At 35.4% G+C, this 23,579-nt stretch overlaps 1 protein-coding gene across 2 annotated transcripts in view; it reads right to left on the bottom strand.

The window, feature by feature from the left end:
* The window catches only part of FGF14 (fibroblast growth factor 14), a 123,749-nt gene that overhangs the window by 79,399 nt on the left and 20,771 nt on the right, over positions 1-23,579 (bottom strand). The window contains exons 1-3 of one of the 2 annotated variants that reach the window (XM_015818009.1): positions 15,004-15,019; positions 14,802-14,912; positions 12,527-12,630 (exon numbers count right to left, since the gene is read on the bottom strand). In XM_015818009.1, coding sequence (XP_015673495.1) covers positions 12,527-12,630; positions 14,802-14,912; positions 15,004-15,019 — 231 coding nt within the window. Of the gene's footprint in view, positions 1-12,526; positions 12,631-14,801; positions 14,913-15,003; positions 15,020-23,579 lie in introns of those variants that run through there. The other variant, XM_015818008.1, reaches the window with a different exon arrangement.

Genomic DNA, 23,579 nt, shown 5'->3' with positions numbered 1-23,579 from the left:
GTAGGTAGAATATTTTTTATTGGGTGCTCGAGGATACAACCATTGATCTACAGCCAAATCTTTCTTCCTAAAACTTCCCACAAAGAGACCTTCCTGTTCATGTATGTATTTAATTACAGCTAATGATTGTTAAAGAAACAACAACCAAATACAGCACGGAGCTTGTAATGGTCTATAATATGTGTCAAGGCTTAAAAAATGAGAAAGGGAAACAATGATCACAATGAAATTAGCAGGATCATCCTTCATTATAAATGGGGAGAATTATGACAAATTCTTTTTTTACAGGGTGGAAAAATGCCATAGACTTGCAAAGATGCTAATATAATATTAATACTTAAAGAGGGACAAGATTTCACTTCAGCAAGGAATTATAGACCATTACTGAAAAATTACTATAAGTCTACAATCATTTTAGCTGAAAGACTAAAAATAATTTTGTTAAGCCTTTATTCATGAGGATTAATGTAGGTTTTTACCTAAAAGCAGATAAAAGATAATATTAAAACTTGCCTTGGATATTTTGGAATATTTGTAACAATATAGTGAAAACAAGGCACATTGATCTTTTTAGATGTGGAAAAGGCTTTTGACAATTTAAACTGGTTTTTGTTTGTTTGATTGTTTCAGATTATGGTTATAAACAAAGTAAAACTGAATTTGAAATAGAATTATTAATGAGGATCATTAATTGAAATAGAATTATTGCTAATATATATTATATAAACTTATATAAATTTCAACAATATACAGTATATATATAGGTTTATATGAAGTTTATATTTTGTTGAAATATGGGACAGAAGAAGAACAAGTGAAAAAATGTATGATAAAATGGGTTAAAAGCTTTGTCTATAATATACATATGGACCAATGGGAAAATATGGGGCTGAAAGAGTTGAAATTTATGTTCTAGCCTTAAGAAGAATTTTTATAAAATGATGTATCATTAGTATTTGTCTCCATAAAGTTATTTTGAATCTTTTCTGGAAATGTGAACAACATGAAGGGACATTATAGCATGTTTGGGGAGCATGCAAAAAAGCTTTAAAAAATTGATACAAATACATACATTAATGCAGAAGATGTTAAAGGTTAAAAGACAACTGAAACCAGAGACTTTGCTTTTGGAACTAAGAGACAGGCAATTAGAAAAAAGTCATGGAACTTTGTTTTTATATATATATTAACTGAAGTAACACTATTGTATGCTCAAGACTGGAAAGGTTTGATGTTCCCCACAATGGGAGAATGTGTGATGAACATGATGGAATTTGCAGAGATGGCTAAACTAGCTTCTTTGATTAGAGAATACAACAGCATCTACATTTATGGTTGCCTAGAAACCCCTTACAGACATATTGCATTAAACAGAAAAAATGCACTTATGATTTGTGGGTTTGATGGATAATAAAAGGGTGAACTGTTTTTGTAATCACAGAGTAAGAGTAAAATTGTAAATATACTTATATGTGTTGCAGAAGAAATCAGAAGTTTCTCTTTTCTATTCTTTTGTTCTCTCTGCACCTTTTTCATCTTTTTTTCTGCCTTTTTTCTTACTTCTTTTGCTCTTTTTTAGTTTGTGTTAGCTTTTACATTCTTTATAAAATAATAAAATACACACATACACACTCATACATAAAATTGGGGACAATTATTTTAAGACCTTAGGATTGCAAATCTTTAAGGATATGCTAATTTATTAATATAAACATTATCATATACATAAGACTATAAGACCACCAAGGTCCATTCTAGCTCTATTTATTAATTTATTAATTTACCTTCTAATTTGCACTATATTAAGGTGACCAACTGTCCTCCTTTAGGGAGGACAGTCCTCCTTTTGTGAGTTCTGTCCTCCCTCAAAAAGTGTCCTCCTACATGTCCTCGATATTTGAAGACTAATCTGCAGGGCTTTTTCTCTCTCATAGAACACTCAGAATGGCGTTCCGGCACCTTTTTTTGATGGGGTTTTTTCAACTTTTGCATGAGCTGTGCTACTCCTCCTATTGGCTTTCGAAAGCCAATAGGAATTGCTGCTGAGCGTGCCAAAACACCCGACCGGCAAACTTTGCACATGTAAGTTGTCTGCAGCAAAGGCAAATTGGCAGGAACTTTGCACCCCTCCCTGCTACCCAACTACACCATCTCCTAGTTAGTCCCGAAGATACCTGGAGGAGACTGGAGCGGCGACGCCACGGTAACTTTCTCTTGATCTTCGGCCCTGCTAGGGCAATAATGGCTGCGGGCGCAAGAGGCAGGGGCGGCGGGGCTGCTGCGGGCGGGGGTGTGAGGTGTGGCAGTAGCCGGCTGCCCCCCATGCTGTGGGAGCTGCGGGGCCTGCTCTACACGGGGCTGCACAGGGTGGGCGGTGGTGCTGTCAGGGCTGCCCCGGGGCTGGAGCCGGCACAGCTGGTGCTTTGGGAGCCACGGGGCCTGCTCTACATGGTGGGGCAGCAGTGCTGGTGGGGCGGCTGCGGGCAGGGGCACGGCATGTAAGCAAAATTACAATATAAAATGTTATTGTTACAAATGTTTTTATTATGCATTTATCATATTATAGTGTATTCTGTATTATTGTTACAATGAATAAAATGTTTCTTTTATTTACGATATTTTTTTCTTCAATTTATTTGTGTCCTCCTTTTCATTGTAAAAAAGTTGGTCACCTTAACTATATCATATTTTGTTCCTAGCAAGCTGGGTCATTCTTGTATACTAAATACTGTACAATAACTAATATTACTGATTATTAATATTTATTAGAAGGAAGGTTAAAGTTACAATACAAAAATTCCAATGAGCTCCTTATTTTCTGTTTCAGACAAAATAAAACAAAGAAACAACAGAAAATAAAGGAAACTATTGATATTTATAGCATGTTTGGTGTAGTGGTTAAGGTGTTGGCCTAGAAACTGGAAGATTGTGAGTTGTAGGCATCCCTTAAGTATCAAAGCCAGATTTGTTGGTGTGGAGAAATAAAGAGTATTAGATTTGTTCACCACCTTGAGATATATCTAAAAGCATGGGATAAAACCATAATGAGAATAAATACAGAGAGCAAGGTAATTTTTTTTTTTAAAAAAAAACTCCTTTTTTACAACTCTGTAATCCCTTAATTTGGGGTAGAGTCAGGGTGACTGGATAGAGCTGAGTGTTTACTGGTCTTTTCTGATGCCACGTGGAGTTTGTAGCAGATATATTTTTTCTTTGAGCCCTGAGAGAGAAACATCCACCACTACCTAGCATTGAACTCTCAACCAACCAACTCTCAAGCGAGTGTCTTCACCACTGGGGCACCATGCCACTCGAAACAAGGTAAAAATTAATTGCACATATTCATAGGAAAAGCCTAACCAAATTCAAGCAAGAATATGCAATGTATCATACAGCAAGGCGAGCTAAAAACACCTGTTTTTTAAAGAAAGAAAAAAGAAAAGAAAAATAATTTAAACAATCAAGCAATAATAGCAGATAAACAGAACACTAGAAATCTATACTGATTTAAGAAGCAGTCCTGCTCCATGTTCCTCCATTTGAAATGACATCTCTTGCTCTAGTGTGTTGTTCTTGTGATTTTGCTTGTGATTCCTATACCCTGACCATTAGACTGTCTGAAAAACCTGACTTGGTTCTCTGAACTTTATTGTATTGGGCTTCCCTTCTGTGCATTTCTACTGAAAGCAAAACTACCCAGGCGAGTTTTCTTTCCCAGAGACTCTGACTCAGCCTTAAGTAATTTGCTGTTTTAACTTAGCAACTGTTATGTGTGTGAGTTCAAAACCTGAAAAGAGGACAGTGATTCACAAGGCCAAATCATATCAGTCAGCCTTTCAATATGAATGATTTATAGCATGGGTGTCCAACCATGCCTGGGCCACATTGAGTGAAGAGGAATTGTCTTGGAATGCACATAATATATATTAGTTCATCATCATCATCTTCATCTTCCTAGCAATATTCCTGCAGTTGTAGGATCTGCTTTTCAAATTGATGAATGGGAGTTTGCGTGATTAAATGCAGCATCTGGGTCCAATTGGGCAGTTTTCATGTCTGCATTTATTGTGTCTTGCCATCTTTGCTTCAGCCTTCCATGCAGGTGCTTGCCATCTGTGTTAAAGTGGAAGGTGATGCAAGCAACAGCCTGGAGTGTTGCTCATAGAACACAGCCATACCACTGTAGGCTTTCTCCTGCATTTTCTCAGGTATTGGTGCAATACATAAAGAGTGCTCAATGCATTTGCTGGTTAGCCAGACTCAGTGCCATATAAAGCTATTGGGCATAGCATTGTTTTATATATCTTTGATTTTAGATAGATTGACATGCATCGATCGCAAAGCACTCCAGTGATCTCCTTCCATTGTAGCCATGCTTTGGTCACTCTTGCACACACTTTGTCATTGGTGCTGTCATCACTTTGTAGATAGGATCCTAACTAATCTAAAGTGTTGATCTTCACAAGATTTTCACTGCTGACTTGCATGGTGAAGGTGCTCGGGCTGGTCTCTAAGTAGTCAGTCTTCTCAATGTTGACGCCCAGGCCAAATTGGCTAAGGCAGTTGTTCCATGTCTGCACATATTGCTGCAGTTCTTCTCTGGTGGCAGGTGCAAGCATGACATCATCAGCATAGAGCAAGGTCCAGGGGATGTCAAGTTGCAGTTCTTTTGTGATAGAATTCATGATGAAAATGAACAGCAATGGTGATAATGCTGAGTCTTAGTGAACACCAACTTTCACAGGAAGGCCGTTGGAAAGGCCTACAGTGCATCTCAGATAATTGCTTGTATTTGTATAAAGCATCTGGACCCATTTTTTGAGTTGCTCAGGCACATGGTGGTCACGCAATGTGTACCAGATTAGATGACGCGGAAAACAGTCAAAGGTTTTTTTCAAGGTCAAGGAAAAACTAGCAGCAGGACTAGTACTTAGCACTTATATACTGCTTCACAGTGCTTTACAGCCTCTCTAAGCGCTTTACAGAGTCAGCATATTGCCCCCAACAATCTGGGTCCTCATTTTACTGACCTCGGAAGGATGGAAGGCTGAGTCAACCTTGAGCCGGTGAGAATCGAACTGCCGGCAGCAGGCAGTCAGCAGAAGTAGCCTGCAATACTGCATTCTAACCACTGCACCACCATGGTGTAATGGCTTCCCCTTTTCTCAGTGTTTCTCCATTAGCATGAGGTTTATGAGGATGGCATCAGTGATGTTAGAACCTTTGACAAAACTGCATTGATTGGTATTAATTTTCATGATGTCATAAAGCTTCTGGTCGAGATCTGCTCAAAGATTTTCACTTTGTGTAATAGGAGGCAAATTGATTGATGGTTAGAGCAATCTGCCAAGTCACATTTATTCTTGAAAAGGGGAACCCTGATACTTGTGGCTCAGCCAGCAGGCATGTGTCCACAAAGTAATTGAAGAAATTTGTTAGAAATATAATAATATAATGTGATATGATGTAATGTAATATTTATATTATATTAAATATATAACATTGTTAATGTATATAAATCACATAATAATGTTAAAAATTTACAATCTTGTGGGGGCCACATGTGGCCCATAGGCCATGGGTTGGGCACGCCTGGTTCGAAGTATATGTTTTCAACGTACACAATTCTTTCAGAAACCATTCTTGAAGCATTTTGTCATTCAAGGGTAAGTACTGTATATTATGGACCTGTCTCATTTTACACATGGACACCCAGCTTCAGACATTACAAGGATGCTAGATTTTGTGCAGATCATTGTAAGTTCTAAAAAGGAAGTTGTTTTGAAAGACTATACAAATTAACAATAATATACAGATTTGATACCACTGACCTTCTTTAACACAAATCCTGCAAATTCAGGATCTTTTTACTGACTTCAGTTTTTCCTTTCTATGAACCTGAATTACGTAAGTATTAATGTTTCTATCCTAACAGAAGATTTTCATTGGTATTATCTTCCAGAATGATTTGTACTGAAGTGTTAAATCAAAATGCATTATTTTCCTTACAGCAGTCCCACCAATATTTTTTTTCTGATACAAAGTAACTAACTATTAACATTTTAGGAATATATTCCATTACAATCTCAAACAAACCAAACATATAAGATAAATACATGAAGACTAAAAAAGACTTAACAACTTAGTACTCAGAATCTTAAATAAAAAATTCACATTGTGATGAAATATTTTTTGACTTTGATTTAAATATAATAGAATGTCACCTGTAAAATACTAATTACTTTTTAATCTCATTTCTTTTCCTTTTGCATTTCCAGCCATATGAATTTCTCTCAGGGAAAATATTATTTTTCTTAAGATAACTTTAAACACAAGCTATAAACATTGATGCCAGGGTTAGCTATGTGACAATATGGATAATAAAAAAATCCTATACTCCTATAAAATGCTCAGAACTTAAGAGCAGTCTGATAATGATATGTCATTTGCTAACTCATATTGACTTAAGAATTGATGTTCTTTTACTAAATATTTCTAATGAATTATAAAGAGTCTTTGTATATTCTTTGCTATGTATACATCAAGCAAGCAAACCATTTTCCATGTAATTCCATACTATTTACATCTGCTCCAACATTTCATTTGGGTTTTTAAAAAGAGGTCTCTTCTCAGTTATTCAAGAATCACATAGCCAGAGCACAGGACACAATTTTTCATACGGTAAATCACATTCAGCTATGTGATTTCAAGAAGCTATTTACCCTCCACTGATCCTCTGAAATTCTTACATCTTGTGCTTATTGCTGTCATGAAAAAAGTGCTATAGTTGGGAGTTCAGAGAATCAGGTACAGATTTTTCTGCTCTATCTTTGAAAATAGGAGATTCATTTGCAAAAGCTGTAAAAATTCTTTTAGCTTTTATACCAAATGACATTTTCATATATATTAGGAATTCAACTCCTGTTCAATTTTAAACAATATATATCCCAAACAAAACCATTATATTTATTAGTCACTGCATAGACTTTGTGCATAATTAGCTTTCAGTCCTGTCTGCCATAACTGACATGAAGTAGGTTTCTATTTTTTTCCCCATTCTCATTGATCTTACATTTCCTACTGCTCCTTGTTAAGGGAGCAAGAAAGGGCCACCACTATATCTGCTTAGGATAAGAATCAGAATAATGTCAGGTAAAAATAAAGATTCCATTTGAGTTGGACCTGACTTTGTGTGACTATATCACACAACAATGCAATTTTCTCAGCAACGGTTTAAATGGAAGAAGATTATATCAGAATCCCTCCCAAAATTCATGGATGACCCAAATGACAGATGCAAATGACAGATGCAGTAAAAATTCATATTGAGTAAATGTGTTGGCCTTTGGCTGTAATAATAAATTGATTGATTGATTAATATTGAGTAATAATTTGAAACAAACTGGTGGGAATCCTGAAGGTGCAATTTTTCAAAAGGCAACTGGACATTGTTTTTTGCTTGAAGGTGTTTCACTTCTCATCCAAGAAGCTTCTTCAGTTCTAAATGATGGTAGAGAATGGAAGGATTTATATTCCTTGCAATCATCTGGTCATTAGCACATTTTCTGAGAATCATTGAGGCCACTTGGAGGTTTATCTGTACCCTCAGGGCCACCTGAATAGTGCAAATGGGTGTGGGACCTTCTTGAAACTGCTGAAAGGACTGTGTTGTAAATAGGAGATAGATGGTGCCTGTTGAGAGAGGGCTGTTCAGTCTTAATGTAGATGGCCTCTTTGACCCCTCTTTCAAACCAATGGCCCACATTCAAAAGGCAACTATGTCCAGTTGCCTTTGGGAAAAAAATCACTTTTGGGACAACCATGACCTGGATGACTGAGAATCTCAATAAACTGGTGGGAGTTTGTTAAGAAGGTGTGCTAGAATAAAATTTGCTCCAGGGCAATCTGAGTGTGTAGAATCAAGGGAAATGAGGAATACAGGTAGTCCTCGACTTATAACAGTTCATGTAGTGACCGTTCAAAGTTACAACAGCACTGAAAGAAGTGACTTTTGACCATTTTTCACACTTACAACCCTTGCAGCATCCCCACGGTCATGTGATCAAAATTCAGACAGTTAGCAACTGACTTGTATTTATGATGGTTGTACTGTCCTGGGATCATGTGATCACCTTTTGCGACCTTCTGACAAGCAAAGTCAATGGGTAAACCAGATTTACTTAACAAACATGTGACTAACATAACAACTGCTGTGATTCACAAAAATTGTAGCAAGAAAGGTCATAAAATGGGGCAAAACTCACTTAACAAATGTCTCGTTTAGCAACATAAATTTTGGGCTCAATTGTGATTGAGGACTACCTGTATTTAATTCCTGAAGATCCATAATATTTATCTGTGTATGTGTGTTTGTGTCTATGTGTGTGTAAGCTATTTATTTGCTTTATATTAATTGTGTGCTATTCATTTCATCAGACTCTGGATAGGTCACAAAAATGATCCTCCTATAAAATCTCTATCTATACTACAAAACTCTTGTTCCCATAACTTTTAACTGGGTGAAATGGTGTATCATATGGCAACAATTTTTGAACCAAGATAGGTTACCTCAGATGGGTTAACTTATAGAATGAGTCTAAATTTGGAACCCATGACCCCCATGGAATTGAAATTTGACAAATTTTATAGAACTCTTTATGATATAGAAGTTATCATAAAACAGTTTATGACATAATGTCATAAAACATTTCCTGTGTTTGACAGGGCAATACATGGGCTAGTTTCAAGGCAGATACATCTCTGAATGTATCCCAACTTTTCTAGTGAGGGCAGTGCATTATACGTTCTGTCATTGTTTAAAATACTGGGGAATCTGGTAAGGAAATATATATGAAAGGATAACCTTAATTGCTAAAAACGTTGCTTAATTCCAAGAAAAATAGTGATTATTGTTATTTTAGCCTATTGTCCAAAAGCTCCCCCCCAAAAAGTATAGTTTCATCTGCTTTAAGAATGCTATTAATGAGAGTGCCATTTTCACCATAGAGTAGACAATTCCATAGACTTGGCACCTCCATAGGCATATAGAGAAAGGTCTTCTCCATAATGCTGGTTCTATGCTGCTGGGAGAGGAAATTTACCAATTATGTTTGCTGTGTAGCATGCAGAAGAATAGAGAATCTGCTTGGAGGAGGCAGACCCATAAGAGTAAAGCACCTGAGCCAGATAGGCTGTCATACAATTTGAGTCCACCCTGAAAATCTTCCAATAGCCAAAATAACCCCCACAAGATGGATATGATGCTGCTGAATCAGGACTCTCTCTTCAACAATCAGCTGCATTTTGAACTTGTGCAATTTCGTGAAAACTGCATTATTTATTTAAAGCATTTAAAAACATTTATTATTGATGAAATCTCACTCCAGATGACCTTCAGACCTGATAAATGACCTTCTACGCTACCACTTTAGTTCATTGCCATCAAAAAATACATAGCAGCTGCTAATCGATATGCTACTCTACCTATGTTTTCGTCATACTCAATTCTAAATAGCAAACATGACATCCAAAATATTAGAACAATATTATTTAAAATCACACTGCATTCAATCTGTTGGTTCAATGTTGATTCAATTCTGTTTTGACATGTTTTACCTGCCCAGTCTTGCCACAACACATTTTGATATTTAGTGTGATTCCTGAAAGCAAGAATCTTTTTAGCATTGATTTACAGAGGCTTTACCTCACTGAGATACGCAGGTCAAACTGATAACCATCTTAAAAATGCCCCAAAGTATATACAATGAGAATAGGAATATAAATACAAACATGCATGCATCTAGATCTGTAAATACTATTGACAGAAACAAAGAAGCCAATGGCGAGTTAATATTTCCTGCCTTCAAATGAGATAATACATTTTATGTTTCATTTCCTTCATGCCATACACAGTGTTGCACAAAAAATGTAGACACTACATATGTCATGCTTCAGTATATAATACAGAGATGCTGTACAAGATTAATTTTTACCCTGATGAGAATTAAGTCATTAGAACATTTCCTTCTAATTAACTTTGGGAACATCCTCATTTATGCCAAACAAATGAATATGAAGGCTAACAGGAGCTTCATACTATTTTTAACATTCATTTAAATAAAATAAATCATTACAGTAGCAACTCAGCATATATTTTAAGGAAGGACATGTAGAAACCATAAGGAACTATCAAATATCTCTTCTAATAGCTCATATTCTTTAAAGTATATATTATATGCGAAGGAAATGGCAGGCACTGCTGAAAGCTGGTGTTTATGTCTATATCATTAAACAGAGGAGATATAAGCATATATCATATATAAACATCTACGGTGTGCAAAGTGCAGGGACCCACTAAACAGAAAAGTCCTGTGAGCATACAACTTTAATCAGATTAACAATTATATGATGCCATGTTCATAATTGGCCATCGGCAATCTTATCTCAAAATTAAGCAGCTATAGTTCACTGGTAGAGACGTAGATACAGTGGTACCTCAGTATTCATCATTAATTGGTTCCAGGAGGTGCGACAAGTACTAAAAATGAGTGCCAAACAAACCAAGTGACTAATGCATGAGCCTTTGTTTTGCTTAAAAGGGTAGTGAGTCATGAGGCAGCTGATATTAACAAGTTCTAGCTTGCACATCAAGTACCAAACAAACAATAAGTACCAGGACAAAATTTTCACATCAAAATGAGTCAAGTATCAAATATGATGAGTTTCAAAGCAGTTGAATACCAAGATACGACTGTATCTACATCTAAATAATTAAACAGAAACTGAGGACAAAATCTAGTCAGTATCATTGGTTTCTGTTAACCAAATGGAAATAGGTAAACAGAACTGCTTCCTCCTGCTTTCACTCTGACATTTGGAGACCATATAAGAGAACTTGGCGAAAGAAGACAAGAGTGAGTCCCATTGAATTAGTGGAAATCTAATACTGGGTCCCTTGCTAAACAAGTATGTCTTTGATTTCAGCATTGTCATGGGTGCCCATGGATATCAGGCTAAATATTTGTAATATTGAGCCTGCTTTGGTCATCTCAATGTGACTTAGATAGGAAATTGGGGGTGAGGGTGCAACCCTGCTAGTTTTCTGGAATCTCTCTATGAATTTGGGGTCTTGGAGGCACTGTTTTGCAATGGTTCTGATCCTTTTTGTCAAGACATACCCAGAAGGTGTGCTGGAGGAATACTGTTCAACAACTTGATGGTTGCTGTATAGAATTCCTCAGCGATCTATCTTGCCCTGTCTACTACTGCTACCTGAAACTGCTAAAATGTGTTGTCTAGAGCTTTAGAGTTGGTTACAAATAGTAGACTGACGAGATTAACTCTACTCTTCTCTGTCATCAAACCCCAAAGCAGCAATTAATATCTCTGCATACTGATTAATTTTGATAATAGGGCTAGATAAAAATAATCTGAAATTAAATTCAGATAAGAAGAGATAAAAGAAAACTAGACTTGGAGGTTGAGGTGAAATGTGTCTGGCATGGACTTTCACATATCTGGAAAGAGCAGGTTTGCAATTTAAGAGTGTCCCTTGATCTTCAGCTGTTATCAGATTTGCTAGTAATAGTTGTGATGAGTATACCTGCATACATATAGCTAATGTGCCAACTGTGACTTTTCCTGAGCCAATCAGACTTAGTGATAATTATCCATGCCTTCATTATAACACCTTGATTTCAGTACTATCCTAAAAGTGCCATAAAATGGCAACTACAATGGTCAAGCTGCTAAATGATGTGAGGAAGAGAGACTATGGTATAGTGGTATATCTATATCACCTGTTTATTTGCTGTTCAATTCAAGATGCTGATGTTGACTTTTAAAAGAATGTGAATCTTGCTCTTCCACGATGAACTCAGAACAAGATGGCCCCATTCTTATCTATCTAATATATAGAAGAAGACCCTCTCTTCTATTGCTTCTTAGCTGTGAAAATCATTCCCCACTCTCACAGGACTAGAAAAATATATTTTTGGTGTATCGACTTCAACCTATTAATTGATTTTAATTATGCTGATTTGAATGGTTTCAATTCTACTATTCATATTGTATAAATAAAACCTCATATTATGTTTCAATAAGAAAAAGGCATAGCATACAATATGCATCTGCTAGGCATACCAACATAATAAATCACATTAAACAGTCTGCGTGTTTTGTATTTAAAAATTACCATTTCACCATGTTTCCAAATGGAAAAGTATACAATTATTAATCATTTATTCTGCTCAAAATATTGAAATCAAAACAATGTTATTCCAATGTAGTTTGATTTAGTTTGCCTTAATTTGCCTCCTGTATGTCAAACAATTGTCTTATCCTAGTTATGACCTTCCATTTTTACCTGATTAAAATAATACAGAATAATAAAATATGAATGATCTAACTTTTAAAATAAAAATACATCGTTTGAATTTATTTTGTCTTTCCTGTAAGAATCCCAAGGTATGGCTCTATGATTGAATTGGCTTTGCTTTATAACCAAGAGCTATGTTAAACGACTTACTGATGTATAAAGGAATCCTTCTCCATTTAGGGCTATGTACAAGCCTGTTTTTACACCCTGGATAGCAACAACTCGAAGTCCCACTGGTATGAGGTTGAACAATGCTGTAAAAATAAAGAAGATTTATCACAGGGAAGCAAAGACATGAATGAAATAATATTGCTGACATAATAAGCATAGCTTATACCATTTTATATACACTATCAGGATAGATAAAATAGGTAATGAAATGAAATCCCATTTACAGTAATAGGAGCGGTGTTCATAAAACCTGCTACACCAATTGGAGGCCACTCTTGGCTTCTGATCGGAACATGAACCCCAGCCCCTCCCCGCAGCCCATTTTTGATCATCACAGTCTTTCCAGGGACAGCATGGCAGTGTTTTCTTTGTTGAAGAGGAAGATTTGGGGAAAGGTTAAGAACAATACTTTAGCAATTAAAAAACAAACCTTCTTATCCCATATACTGCAAAAAATTGTTCATTCTTGCACTAAGCCATGTTACTCAATGGTCATGAGCTTCACACATCCATTGAACTACACCATAGCCATTTACAGTACATTGACTTATGCAAACCCAGGCAAAATTTTGACCCTAAATATATTATAAGAGAACAATAAAACAACAAAATTCAAATATATTCTTAGACTAGTGCAGAAGGAGCTTTAAGTTACCTTTAAATACATTTGTATTTTGGTCACATTCTGGTTCAATTACTAGTTTTCATGTATGGACATAGTGCAGCAAACAAACAGTGTGGTACAGCCATTCATCACATAAACAAAATAATTTATCCATCTTGGCAACCCATCTGATACCTCTAGTTAGTGAATTGTGCTGGCTCGCAGTAGACCTCCAAATACAATTCAAGGTGACAGTTGTTACCTATAAAGCCCTTCATGGCTCAAAAGTTATTTGTGGGATTGTCTGTCTCTAGATCTTTCTGCCACTCTACATGCTCCAGCAGAATAGGTGTGCTGCAGAGCCTCTTCTTGAGTTAATGCCATCAGGAGAGATTTAGGAGAAGTACCTTTTCTTTTGTGACACCTGTCCTGTGGAAATATCTCCCCTCAGAAATTTGATCCTGGTCCTACTAGTCTTTGAAGACATTGTCTGTTCCCTTGGGGTTTGGGCCAAGATGTTGGATGAATTGAGAGGTGGAGGATATAACAATGTGCCCTGACTTTGTATTTGTTATCTCTGTTGATTTCGTGTGTTTTATTGCCGAGGATATTGTATTGTTTTTATTACTATACACCACCCAAAGTTGCATTTTTACAAGCTGAGTGGCTACATAAATCCATAAATAAATCCATCAATAAATTTGTGTATGCTGAATGTACATTTTGAGGTGGATATCAATCCTAGTATTCAGAAAAGCTACATTCACAAATATATTAAGCATGAGAAAAACCTGAGAAAAGGAGCCTAAAACAAACCTTAGAAATAAGGGGAAAATGTCTTTTATAGACATGTAATCATGATATTTAACAATTATGTAACAGTTCTGGGAAACTCAAAGAAAAAAAATAATCGAATAACCCTTACAACTATTTCATAAAACAATCAGTACTGGATCCCTTGCTAAACAAAACACCAACAAAGGATGGAAAATAATCAAGGAGAAAACCAGGCTATAACCAAGAAGAGATTTCCTAACAATGAGAAGAATTAACCAGTGGAACAGCTTGCCTTCAGAAGTTGTGGGTGCTCCAAAATTGGAGGCTTTTAAGAAGAGACTGGATAGCCCCTTGTCTGAAATGGTATAGGGTTTCCTGCTTGAGCAGGGGATTGACTAGAAGACCTCCAAAGTCTCTTCCAACTCTGTTATTCTATTATTCTAAAATGCTGATAGAGCTGTGTGATCATTCTATCCATGGCAATTCTTAGGTAATGATCACTTTTCTTTATATGATTTCAGGCCATCATAAGAAAGTCTCCCCTAATTAGATTTTAGCAAAGACTGCTGAACAAGAAAACAGTATATGAAGAATTCAAACTGAGGGAATGTATTCTGGAGCATTGTTTCTCCCATCTTTGGCACAGGAGTAGAGCACTCCCTAAACTTACTCAAGGATTACGGTGAGGTAGAAGAGCTCTTTTCATTTTCTGAAGACATCAGCAGATATGAAACAGAGACATGATTTTAAAAATGGCATATCAGGAACCATAAAAAACACGGAAGGCATACAAACGATGGATATTCATTTTGGAATGATTAACTCTACATGTTGCGCGTATGTAGGTAATGAACAGTTTCTTAGAGCACTTACTAGAATTAGTGCTGTCATCCTTGGTTCCATCGAGACTTCCATCTGGGTGCATTTGCAAGTAGTAGCCTTGCCTGCAATATAACCTGGTCACTATGCCCTTGAGCTGGGGATCTGAAAAGACAAACATATATTGTCACTAGTCACAATACATTTACATAAGATGTCTCTATATCTTTCTTTCAGAAATAAAGTATATTAGAACCAGGTGTCAGCCCCATTAGGCATACCTGACCAGGAAATCAACTCCACAGGAAGATTAAAGCTACTTTTACTGGGGTTGGCTATAAACTTGCAAGTCTCATTGTGCTGTTCCTTTTTATACATCACTAACTTAGAGAGGTATCTGCATCCGCTGCTTTTCTGAATGTTATCTTGTTATCTGAACTTTAAAACATTTCACCTCTTTTTGCCTAGGTAATGCTTCTTCTTCATTATTTATTTGTCAACCTAATTTATAGAGCTGTCCATCTAACAAGCATTATTATCTTCCTTTACTCTCTACACGTGGCTATCTTTAAGGCCTGCTTTTCAGCTAGTACAATCAAATAGCTAATGCAATTTTAGCTCCAAAATAGCAATGAAATGGGCAAAAACAGTGTTTTATCATGAAAAATTATTTGGCCATTTTAAAAAGGTTTTCCCACTACAGTTTATAATAACTATAAGAGGTAACAATAAATAGATAATTGTTCAGTACCCCAGTCTTCTATCAGCTGATTACTAATATCCTGTGAATTGTCAATGGCTTCAGATGAAAAATTACAACAGTTTCATGACATTTTTCTTATCCTATTAAGAGTTTTTGTTGTTGTTGAAGTGCGCTATGTAGGTTTTTGCACACTTGGTTCATCTCTGTATAGAAAAAACATCACAGTAATATCTCATTCTTCTGCCCCACAGAATCAAAAGAAAATTAGCTACATTTTGGTGGAAATGTTTACTTGTAAGACAATGAAAGTATATAGAACTCATTGGCTGGTTCTTGGGCTCATAAGACACGGCAAAGTCTAACACTGAGAAACATACTTAGCAATTAAAAAAAGACTCTTATGAAGTAGAAATACAGAAATATTGGGGGGGAAATCTTAACTTTAAAATAGAAATATTGCTTTTTCAAATAGAGGCTTTTTACTCAATTACTCATCTCCATTTCCTAGTACAAAGTTAATTCTCACTCTTCCCTTAACAGCACCTGTTACAGCTCAACAGCTTTTGTTCAAATCCTGTTACTTGTAGGAAATGCACAACAGTACATCATATATGTTTTTAAATTCTTGCAACAAAAATTAAACTAAATGCAATGCATCCTGTCAACCTTTATCTAAAGATGACTTTTTTTCCCAAAGGTCCTACCCTTGATCTGGAATATTCTTTAAATACTTCTAAGAATTAAACTGAGTAGAGACTCTTTATTACAATGTACTAGAATAATTAGCATAAGCTGAACATGCTAATAATTAAGATCATGTAATTACTGAACAAAAATAAAATTTTCTTTCCCTAGTTTACATTATTCATTCGTAAATATGGTCTCATTTGAGTCAAGTTTGATTTCTGACCTTTTCATGAACAGGTGAGAAATCAAACTTGACTCAAATGAGACCATATTTACGAATGAATAATGTAAACTAGGGAAATAAAAAATTATTTTTGTTCAATAATTGCGTGATTTTAATTATTTTCGTGAACAGACACATCAATTTCTTAATAGTAATACAGAAATAGTCTGCCTTTCTTTCTAGCCTACAGTCTGGTATTTCTTGGTGTTTCCCATTGAAGTATCAATTAGATCTGGCTTAGTTTTTCAAGGCCAACCATGGCCAGCTAGATGCTTAATTTGTTAACAAAGGTACCATTTGGTAAGTTGATTAGTTAATAATGAACACAGTTTTACCAAAGAACATTAAATATTAAATGATTTCCTCACCCATTTCCATCAAAATCAATGTCCCAAAAAAGTTAACAATAAATTAAACCCACACACATATTTAAAACACCATTAAGGTCAACTTCATGCAGCTTAAATTTAACAGACACTTGATATTGCAATTTGATAACAATCTTTTGTATTAGAATGAAGTCAGAATGCGATACCAAGTGTATTTTAATCTGATGGGTTTTTCCCAACTATCCTATGAACTTAATGGGCCCTGAGTGCTGGGACCACTCAGGCTTACTGCTAAGTTCAATTGCTTGTTGACCTAAAAGCCGTGGTGATGTAGTGGTTAGAATGCAGTATTACAGGCTAATTCTATTGACTGCCGACTGCCAGCAGTTCGATCCCGAGCGGCTCAAGGTTGACTCAGCCTTCCATTCTTCTGAGGTAGGTAAAATGAGGACCCAGATTGTTGGGGGCAATATGATGACTCTGTAAACCACTTAGAGAGGGCTGTAAAACACTGTGAAGTGGTATATAAGTATATTCCTATTGCTAACTAACATTCCTGTCCTGGTAAACTCTAGATTTTAAAGTAACTCCCACAATCAAGAATGCAATTATGAATACAGTAAATAACCACTTATTCCACTCAGGAATCAAACCAGTTTATAGGTTTAAAAAGTTTATTTAAAAATTGACAATTCGTGCATAATTAACAGCGTAGAAACTAGGACTTTAGAATAAATGCAGTGTATGCTATGTAGTCAGCAGGAAAAGCCTTGTTGTAATAATAAAAGTTCACACATAATACTGGAATCAGTCTTTGGTTTCTGTTTGAAAATACAGTGCTTTTGTGATAAAGATTTGTTCCAAATAGTTATTGAAAGGACCTATCAAGTAAAGTGCCAGATTTATATTCTATAGAATTTGGTTCAAATTCTATCGTAGTCTTGCTCATATGACACAATAATTACTCTGTTACAAATAAAGTTCTCTTATTATAACAGACTATTAGTCCATCTGGATCAATTAATTCAATACTGACTAAATAACATTCTCTAAGATTAGAGACATCAGTGTTTCCTAGCAATTCCTGTACATGCCAGAGAATGAACTCATCACTTTTGCATGTAAAACTTATCAAAGATAATGATATTACCTTTAAATTGTAGTAGCTAAAAATTCAGTCAGCAAAAATGTTTGTTTGAGAGTAAGCTTAATAAGATTCTATTTTTCTCCAAATGATATAAACAAGATTTAGCAAAATTCAGTGTAATTCCACTGTCCCATCATTTCCATGCAACCAAGACTGCAAATGATGACCTTCAAAAGTAATTTAACTTAGTGATCTTAGAATGTTATATAAACTGATCTTTAACAAGATTGCAAGTCCATGTTATTGGATATAGACTGCCAAAATAAAATAAAAGGCATTTGTATTAATTTTGTTTTCAGATCTTTTACTTTTTATTAGTAATTGAACAATATTTTTTTTTAAACTCTTCTAACTATTTTAGAATATTTAAAAAAAATATGATAAAGTTGTGCTGTAGAAACAAGTTTATGGCTCTTCTCATCAGTCATATACTGTGCATTACCCGTGCTTGATATATCCCAGGTGTCTAAGGTAGATCAGGTTAGGAAACAGATACCAAGGTTCTCAACCTTTCTAATGCCACGACCCCCAACCGGTCGTAAGTCGAGGACTAAACCGGTCGTAATTTGAGGACTAAACCGGTCGTAAGTCGAGGACTACCCAACCGGTCGTAAGTCGAGGACTTTCCCTGCTTGGGAGCGCTGCGCATGCGTGGTTCCGCCCCCTGCGCCAGCCGAGGCGTAGCTGGCAAGCGGCAGAGATGGAGCAGGCCGACCACCAGCTGGCCCAGCTCAAGGGAGGTAAGGCACCCGCCGGAAAAGGGGAAAAAAATGGCGGACAGCCTTGCTTGGTGACCCCTGTGAAATGGTCGATCGACCCCAAATGGGGTCGCGACCCATAGGTTGAGAACCGCTGTACTATACTCTATTGATACAGGCTGTATATCAGAATCTTTTTTATCAACTATCTCTATACCTCTCTACAAAATATAACAGCAGTGTGTGTGACTGCGATTGTCTCTCTATATATAGAGTCAGAAACTTCATGAAATAGAAGGAATATTTTAAATCTAAAAAATGGGGGGGGGGAATTATTAAATATGCAAATATCTTAGTAAACATAAAATTATACAGAAGAGTATGATTCCATGACTTTGGTAGTTTATTTAATAACTAATATATATTTTCGTAATATACGTTTTGTACAAAAACTACTATTTAAAAAGGATGCTTACTGAGTAGAACAGCTTAGTTAGTAGAACTGATACCTAGTTTTTATGTTGTATGGGTTAAAAAGATGTTGACAAATGGTATTTTCAAAAAATGTATGTACTTCCTTGTTGTACTGGCCCATATAGGGACAATGTATAATGTCAATCTCAATGGAACTGTCTGTATTATTTTTTCTAATCACTTCTAACAGGAAATACAAAATATTCTGTAGATTTCTATCAAGGATATAATTAACAAGTAACTTAAAATCTCCATCACTCATGGAAGTATGTGATTCTAAAACTGTCATGCATGGCATGATCTTCCATGAAAATCAAACCATTAATCCATTTTAATTTAGTCACCTCCAAAAGGGCAAAGATATAGAAGAATGCCAGATCTATTTATCAACTTGTTTATAAATTGTACAGAATCTAAACCATTCTGCATTAATATGATTAGTAATTTAGAAGTGTATGCACACCAGTTGATTACATTTCTTCTGACTAAAATAGAACAACAAATAATAAAAGATAGCCATATACAATAGTGTCTGTAACTGAGAAAAAATAATTTGGAATATTCAGTCTTTATATGGGAATTGTCATCAAATTGATATACTTTTTGCCTATATCATTCATTCATATATCAACTTCATATAACTTCTCATAACTCAATTTATATCCTAAGGCTATGAGAATTAAAGTGACTTAAAGTTTGGCAAGCTAGAAAACAACCTATTTTCCCACCTGACAATTCTACCTATATAATAGGAATGAATGCAATTCATTTAGCTCACGTGTGTCAAACTTGCTGCGTCACATGACGTGTCGCGACATATCGTAATTTTTTTTTGTATTGCTGGAGCTGGGGTGGGTGCAGCCTCCGTATGATGCAACCAGTCCACAGGCTGGCAGTTTAACACTCCTGATTTAGCTACACCATTTCAAATCCCTTTAGAATTTTAATTTCTAAACTATTGGGAAAATTCAATAGAAATAAAATGTCCTAGATCAGTGATTCTCAACCTGTGGTCTGCGAACTCCTGGGGGTCCATGATGTCATCACAGAGGACCCACAAAGGCTTGAAGAAATGTTATGATTTAAATCTTGAGTTCAGTGTTGATGATTCATAGTCATGATCCATGGCCATAAAAGATATTTAGAGGGTCCAGGATGAAGAAAAGGTTGAGAACCACTGTCCTAGATCATCCATGAAGAGTTTGGAAGGGGCAGACTGATTGTAGATAGCAGCTTAATTTGCAACGCTAAGTACAACATTCTGAAAAACAGCCAATTTTATATTGTTATATACAGGAAGCATCTTCCATAATATAGAGTGGCAGGGTTTCTTAACTTGCTATTAACTTCATTTATTGATTGCCAGAGCACATCAGAGTACATGAGATGAAGTGATATATTCCTTCTGGTTAGATATGCAAAAGCATCATTTCAGAATGCTGTTAGCATAGTCAGAGAGCATATACTATGTGTGTGGTTTTTCTTTGTGTGAGTTGCACAAAATATGGAAATGAACCACTTGATTACCTGCATATCATTTCACATTTGCATGTATTGACAGACTGAAATAAAACTGCCATACAGAAAGGAAAAAAAATACGACACAGCCAATGTTCTGGCAAAAAAAGAATCCATCTATCTTCCAAATTGTTTAGCCAGCAGTTTGTAATATATACCCTACACAATAATTATACAACAACTAGGATCAATATTTATTTCTAAGGTATGGTGTGTGCCAAACTAAAAGTCTTTCCCAGTCTATTGTACATGGTATTTTGGCAATGCACACCCATCCTTCATTTCCTTCTGCTATTCCTATAAATAATGCAATGTTGAATTGCCAAATTCAACAAATATTGTGTTATGTTTTTACATCTACAAATAGGTTAAATAATTTCAGCTCAACAACATGCCTTTTTACACAGAGTTGTTACAGGAAGGAGTATTAGAAATGTTTGCTGCCTTGAGTTATTTATAAACATAAAAGGTGGGAATGAATGAATGAATGAAATATTTGTCCTTTTCATAACAATTGTATGTTGATCAAATGAAGCTCAGGCAGCACCAGAGATTCCCACAGTTCAATCCTGAGCTGCATATCTTCTCTTCTATCAGAACAATTGTGTTATCATGAAAAAGAAATGTTCAAGTTTTCACTTTAAATTTGTCACTTTCTTTCTCATAAAGAGAGGCTGCAGAATTTATTTTTCCTAAGTTTATCCCATGGTCTGGAGCTCAACAAGCTTCTGCTTCCTTGCTGCTAAACCTTTTTGTCTGACACATTGAAATCCAAAGTGACCCAGAAAAGAAATCTGGTCTTTTGGATCTGAGACAAAGATCCATTGAACTGCTAAAAATGGGTATATTTTATTAGGAATCATAATGATGGGAGCTTCTAAGTCATTTCAAGTTTACACCTATGATCTCCAACCAGTTTATCGGAAACCTGATATTGTTTATATCAGTTTATGTAATAAAAAAAGAAATGAATATTCTTCAAGAACCACTGACATTTATTATGGTTTTGTCTTGTTTTAATCAGAGATCAATACTTAAACTGAATAAAATACTCTTCCATTAACCACCAACCATAATGCTCCGAAGTGTTTCCTAGATTAAAGGTTGGCTTATTTGTTTTTTGTAAGGCAGAGATAAAAAGTTAATTTCCAAGCTGCCTGTGGATAATGCATCCACACATCTATAGTCAGAGAGGAAAATAGGCTGCTAGTTCTTACAATTAAGTAGTGAGAGGGTTTTTTTCAATGAGACTGGTACAAAAAATAGAGTGGTATAGACTTTACCAATTTATCACAAATCCTAAGTTAAGAATGGGAACGCGGTTTTTTTTTAACTTAATTTAAAGTTACTGGATGAATTGAAAGTGCATTGTTCAGAATCAAAGAGCACTGAAATATTTCTGGGATTTATGGAAAATACTGTAGAACTCATGTTGAGATCCCATCAACAAAACAACAGGAATTGATTCAACCTCTCTCATAGAGCTGGTGCTATTAGTTTTAAGATGAATAAAAGTTTAAAAGTCAAGAACTCAATTTATTTTACTTCTATGTAAAATTATTATATTTAATGTATTGTTTACATTTATATTGTATATCAATATACTGCATATTGTTGCTCTAACTCTATACCATTTTGAGTCATTCAAATTAAAGTGATATATAATAATAGTAATGCTTCAGTGTTACTGTCATCTTTTAAAACTCAACATTAAATATTAAATTTTATAAATCTGCCAAAATAAATGTATGACTTGCACATATGAATAAATACATTTATAAATATGTAAAATCATATACTTGAATTTATGAATATTCATAATAGTAGAAAAAATGCAGACATTCAATTACTATTTAGTATAGAATTGGCATTTTGTCCAATAACAAATACTCTGGCTTTCTAATGTTCTGGACATTTGATCCATAATCCAGCATTTGTACAACTGGCTTACTACATTTGTTTTAAAATAAAGGGATTATATAGATGTATTCCAATATTTTGATTAATATACATGAGTTTGTATCAGTAAATGCATGGACCATTTGATGGTACCTTGGCAACAGTGGAAACTGTTTGGAATGGAGTGAAAAGAATTATGTTACAGAGTGCAAAGTTATGCTAATGGGAAGCCTAAAAAGGATACTTGATGGAATGAGGAAAGAAACTGCTTATGAAAAAGAGAATAATTGCTTCAAAATGAGGATGAGAGAAATATATTATATAGTGCTTATATAGGGGGGGGAGATAATTACAACCAATTCGATTAAAGAAAATAAGGAACGATTAAAGCACAGAAAATGTAGTGATGTTAATTTCAAATAATTATTTTGGAAATGGGTGAAAAGGGATGAACAAGGGGCCTAGAGCTAAGTGAATGGAATAGAAAAATTAATGAAATTATTGCTACTAAAATTGGAAGGGAATTTTAGAGCTTTCTATGAAAATGATAGTGTTATCATTCCATAGAGTGGAACTGAACTGAAGCTATAAATGTTAGTGTCCTGGAAAAATGATGAAAATGAAAATCTGTACTGTTCACATATATTGGAAAAATTGTAAGGCTGCAGGGGTAGATAACTGATGAAATATTAAAATATAGATCTGCTTATGACGTGGCTGTGCAATTTGTTTAATGTGCATGTAAAGACTATACCGCTGTCTGACAATTAGAAGAGAGCCATTGCTGTTTTCCTTTACAAAGGAAAAAGGAGCAAGGTGACTACAAAACTGAAATGCTTTAGTGCAGGGCTTTTCAACCTTTTCACCCATTGTACCACTTTTAGGATATGGCAACATCCGAGTACCACCAGTCGCCTAGCAAGGGGTCAAAAACTTGATGACCAAAAAAAAAAAAAAGGAAAAAAGTGATAAAGTACATGTAGTCCTCGACTTACAACAGTTTGCTTAGTGACTGTTCAAAGTTACGATGGCACTGAAAAAAGTGCCCCCCAAGCACAGCCAAGCAAGACACCTGCCTGCCCGCCTGGCGGCACTCTTCCTCCTGTCTGAGGTTTTCATTGTTGTGAGCATTTCTGTTGAGGATTGGCAGCAGG

This window comes from Protobothrops mucrosquamatus, unplaced genomic scaffold (genome assembly GCF_001527695.2).
Source record: "Protobothrops mucrosquamatus isolate PMUCROS unplaced genomic scaffold, P.Mucros_1.0 scaffold664, whole genome shotgun sequence".
NCBI classification, from domain to species: domain Eukaryota; kingdom Metazoa; phylum Chordata; class Lepidosauria; order Squamata; family Viperidae; genus Protobothrops; species Protobothrops mucrosquamatus.
Note: the sequence above shows the minus strand (reverse complement) of the source record. Positions and strands in the feature narration are given on the sequence as shown.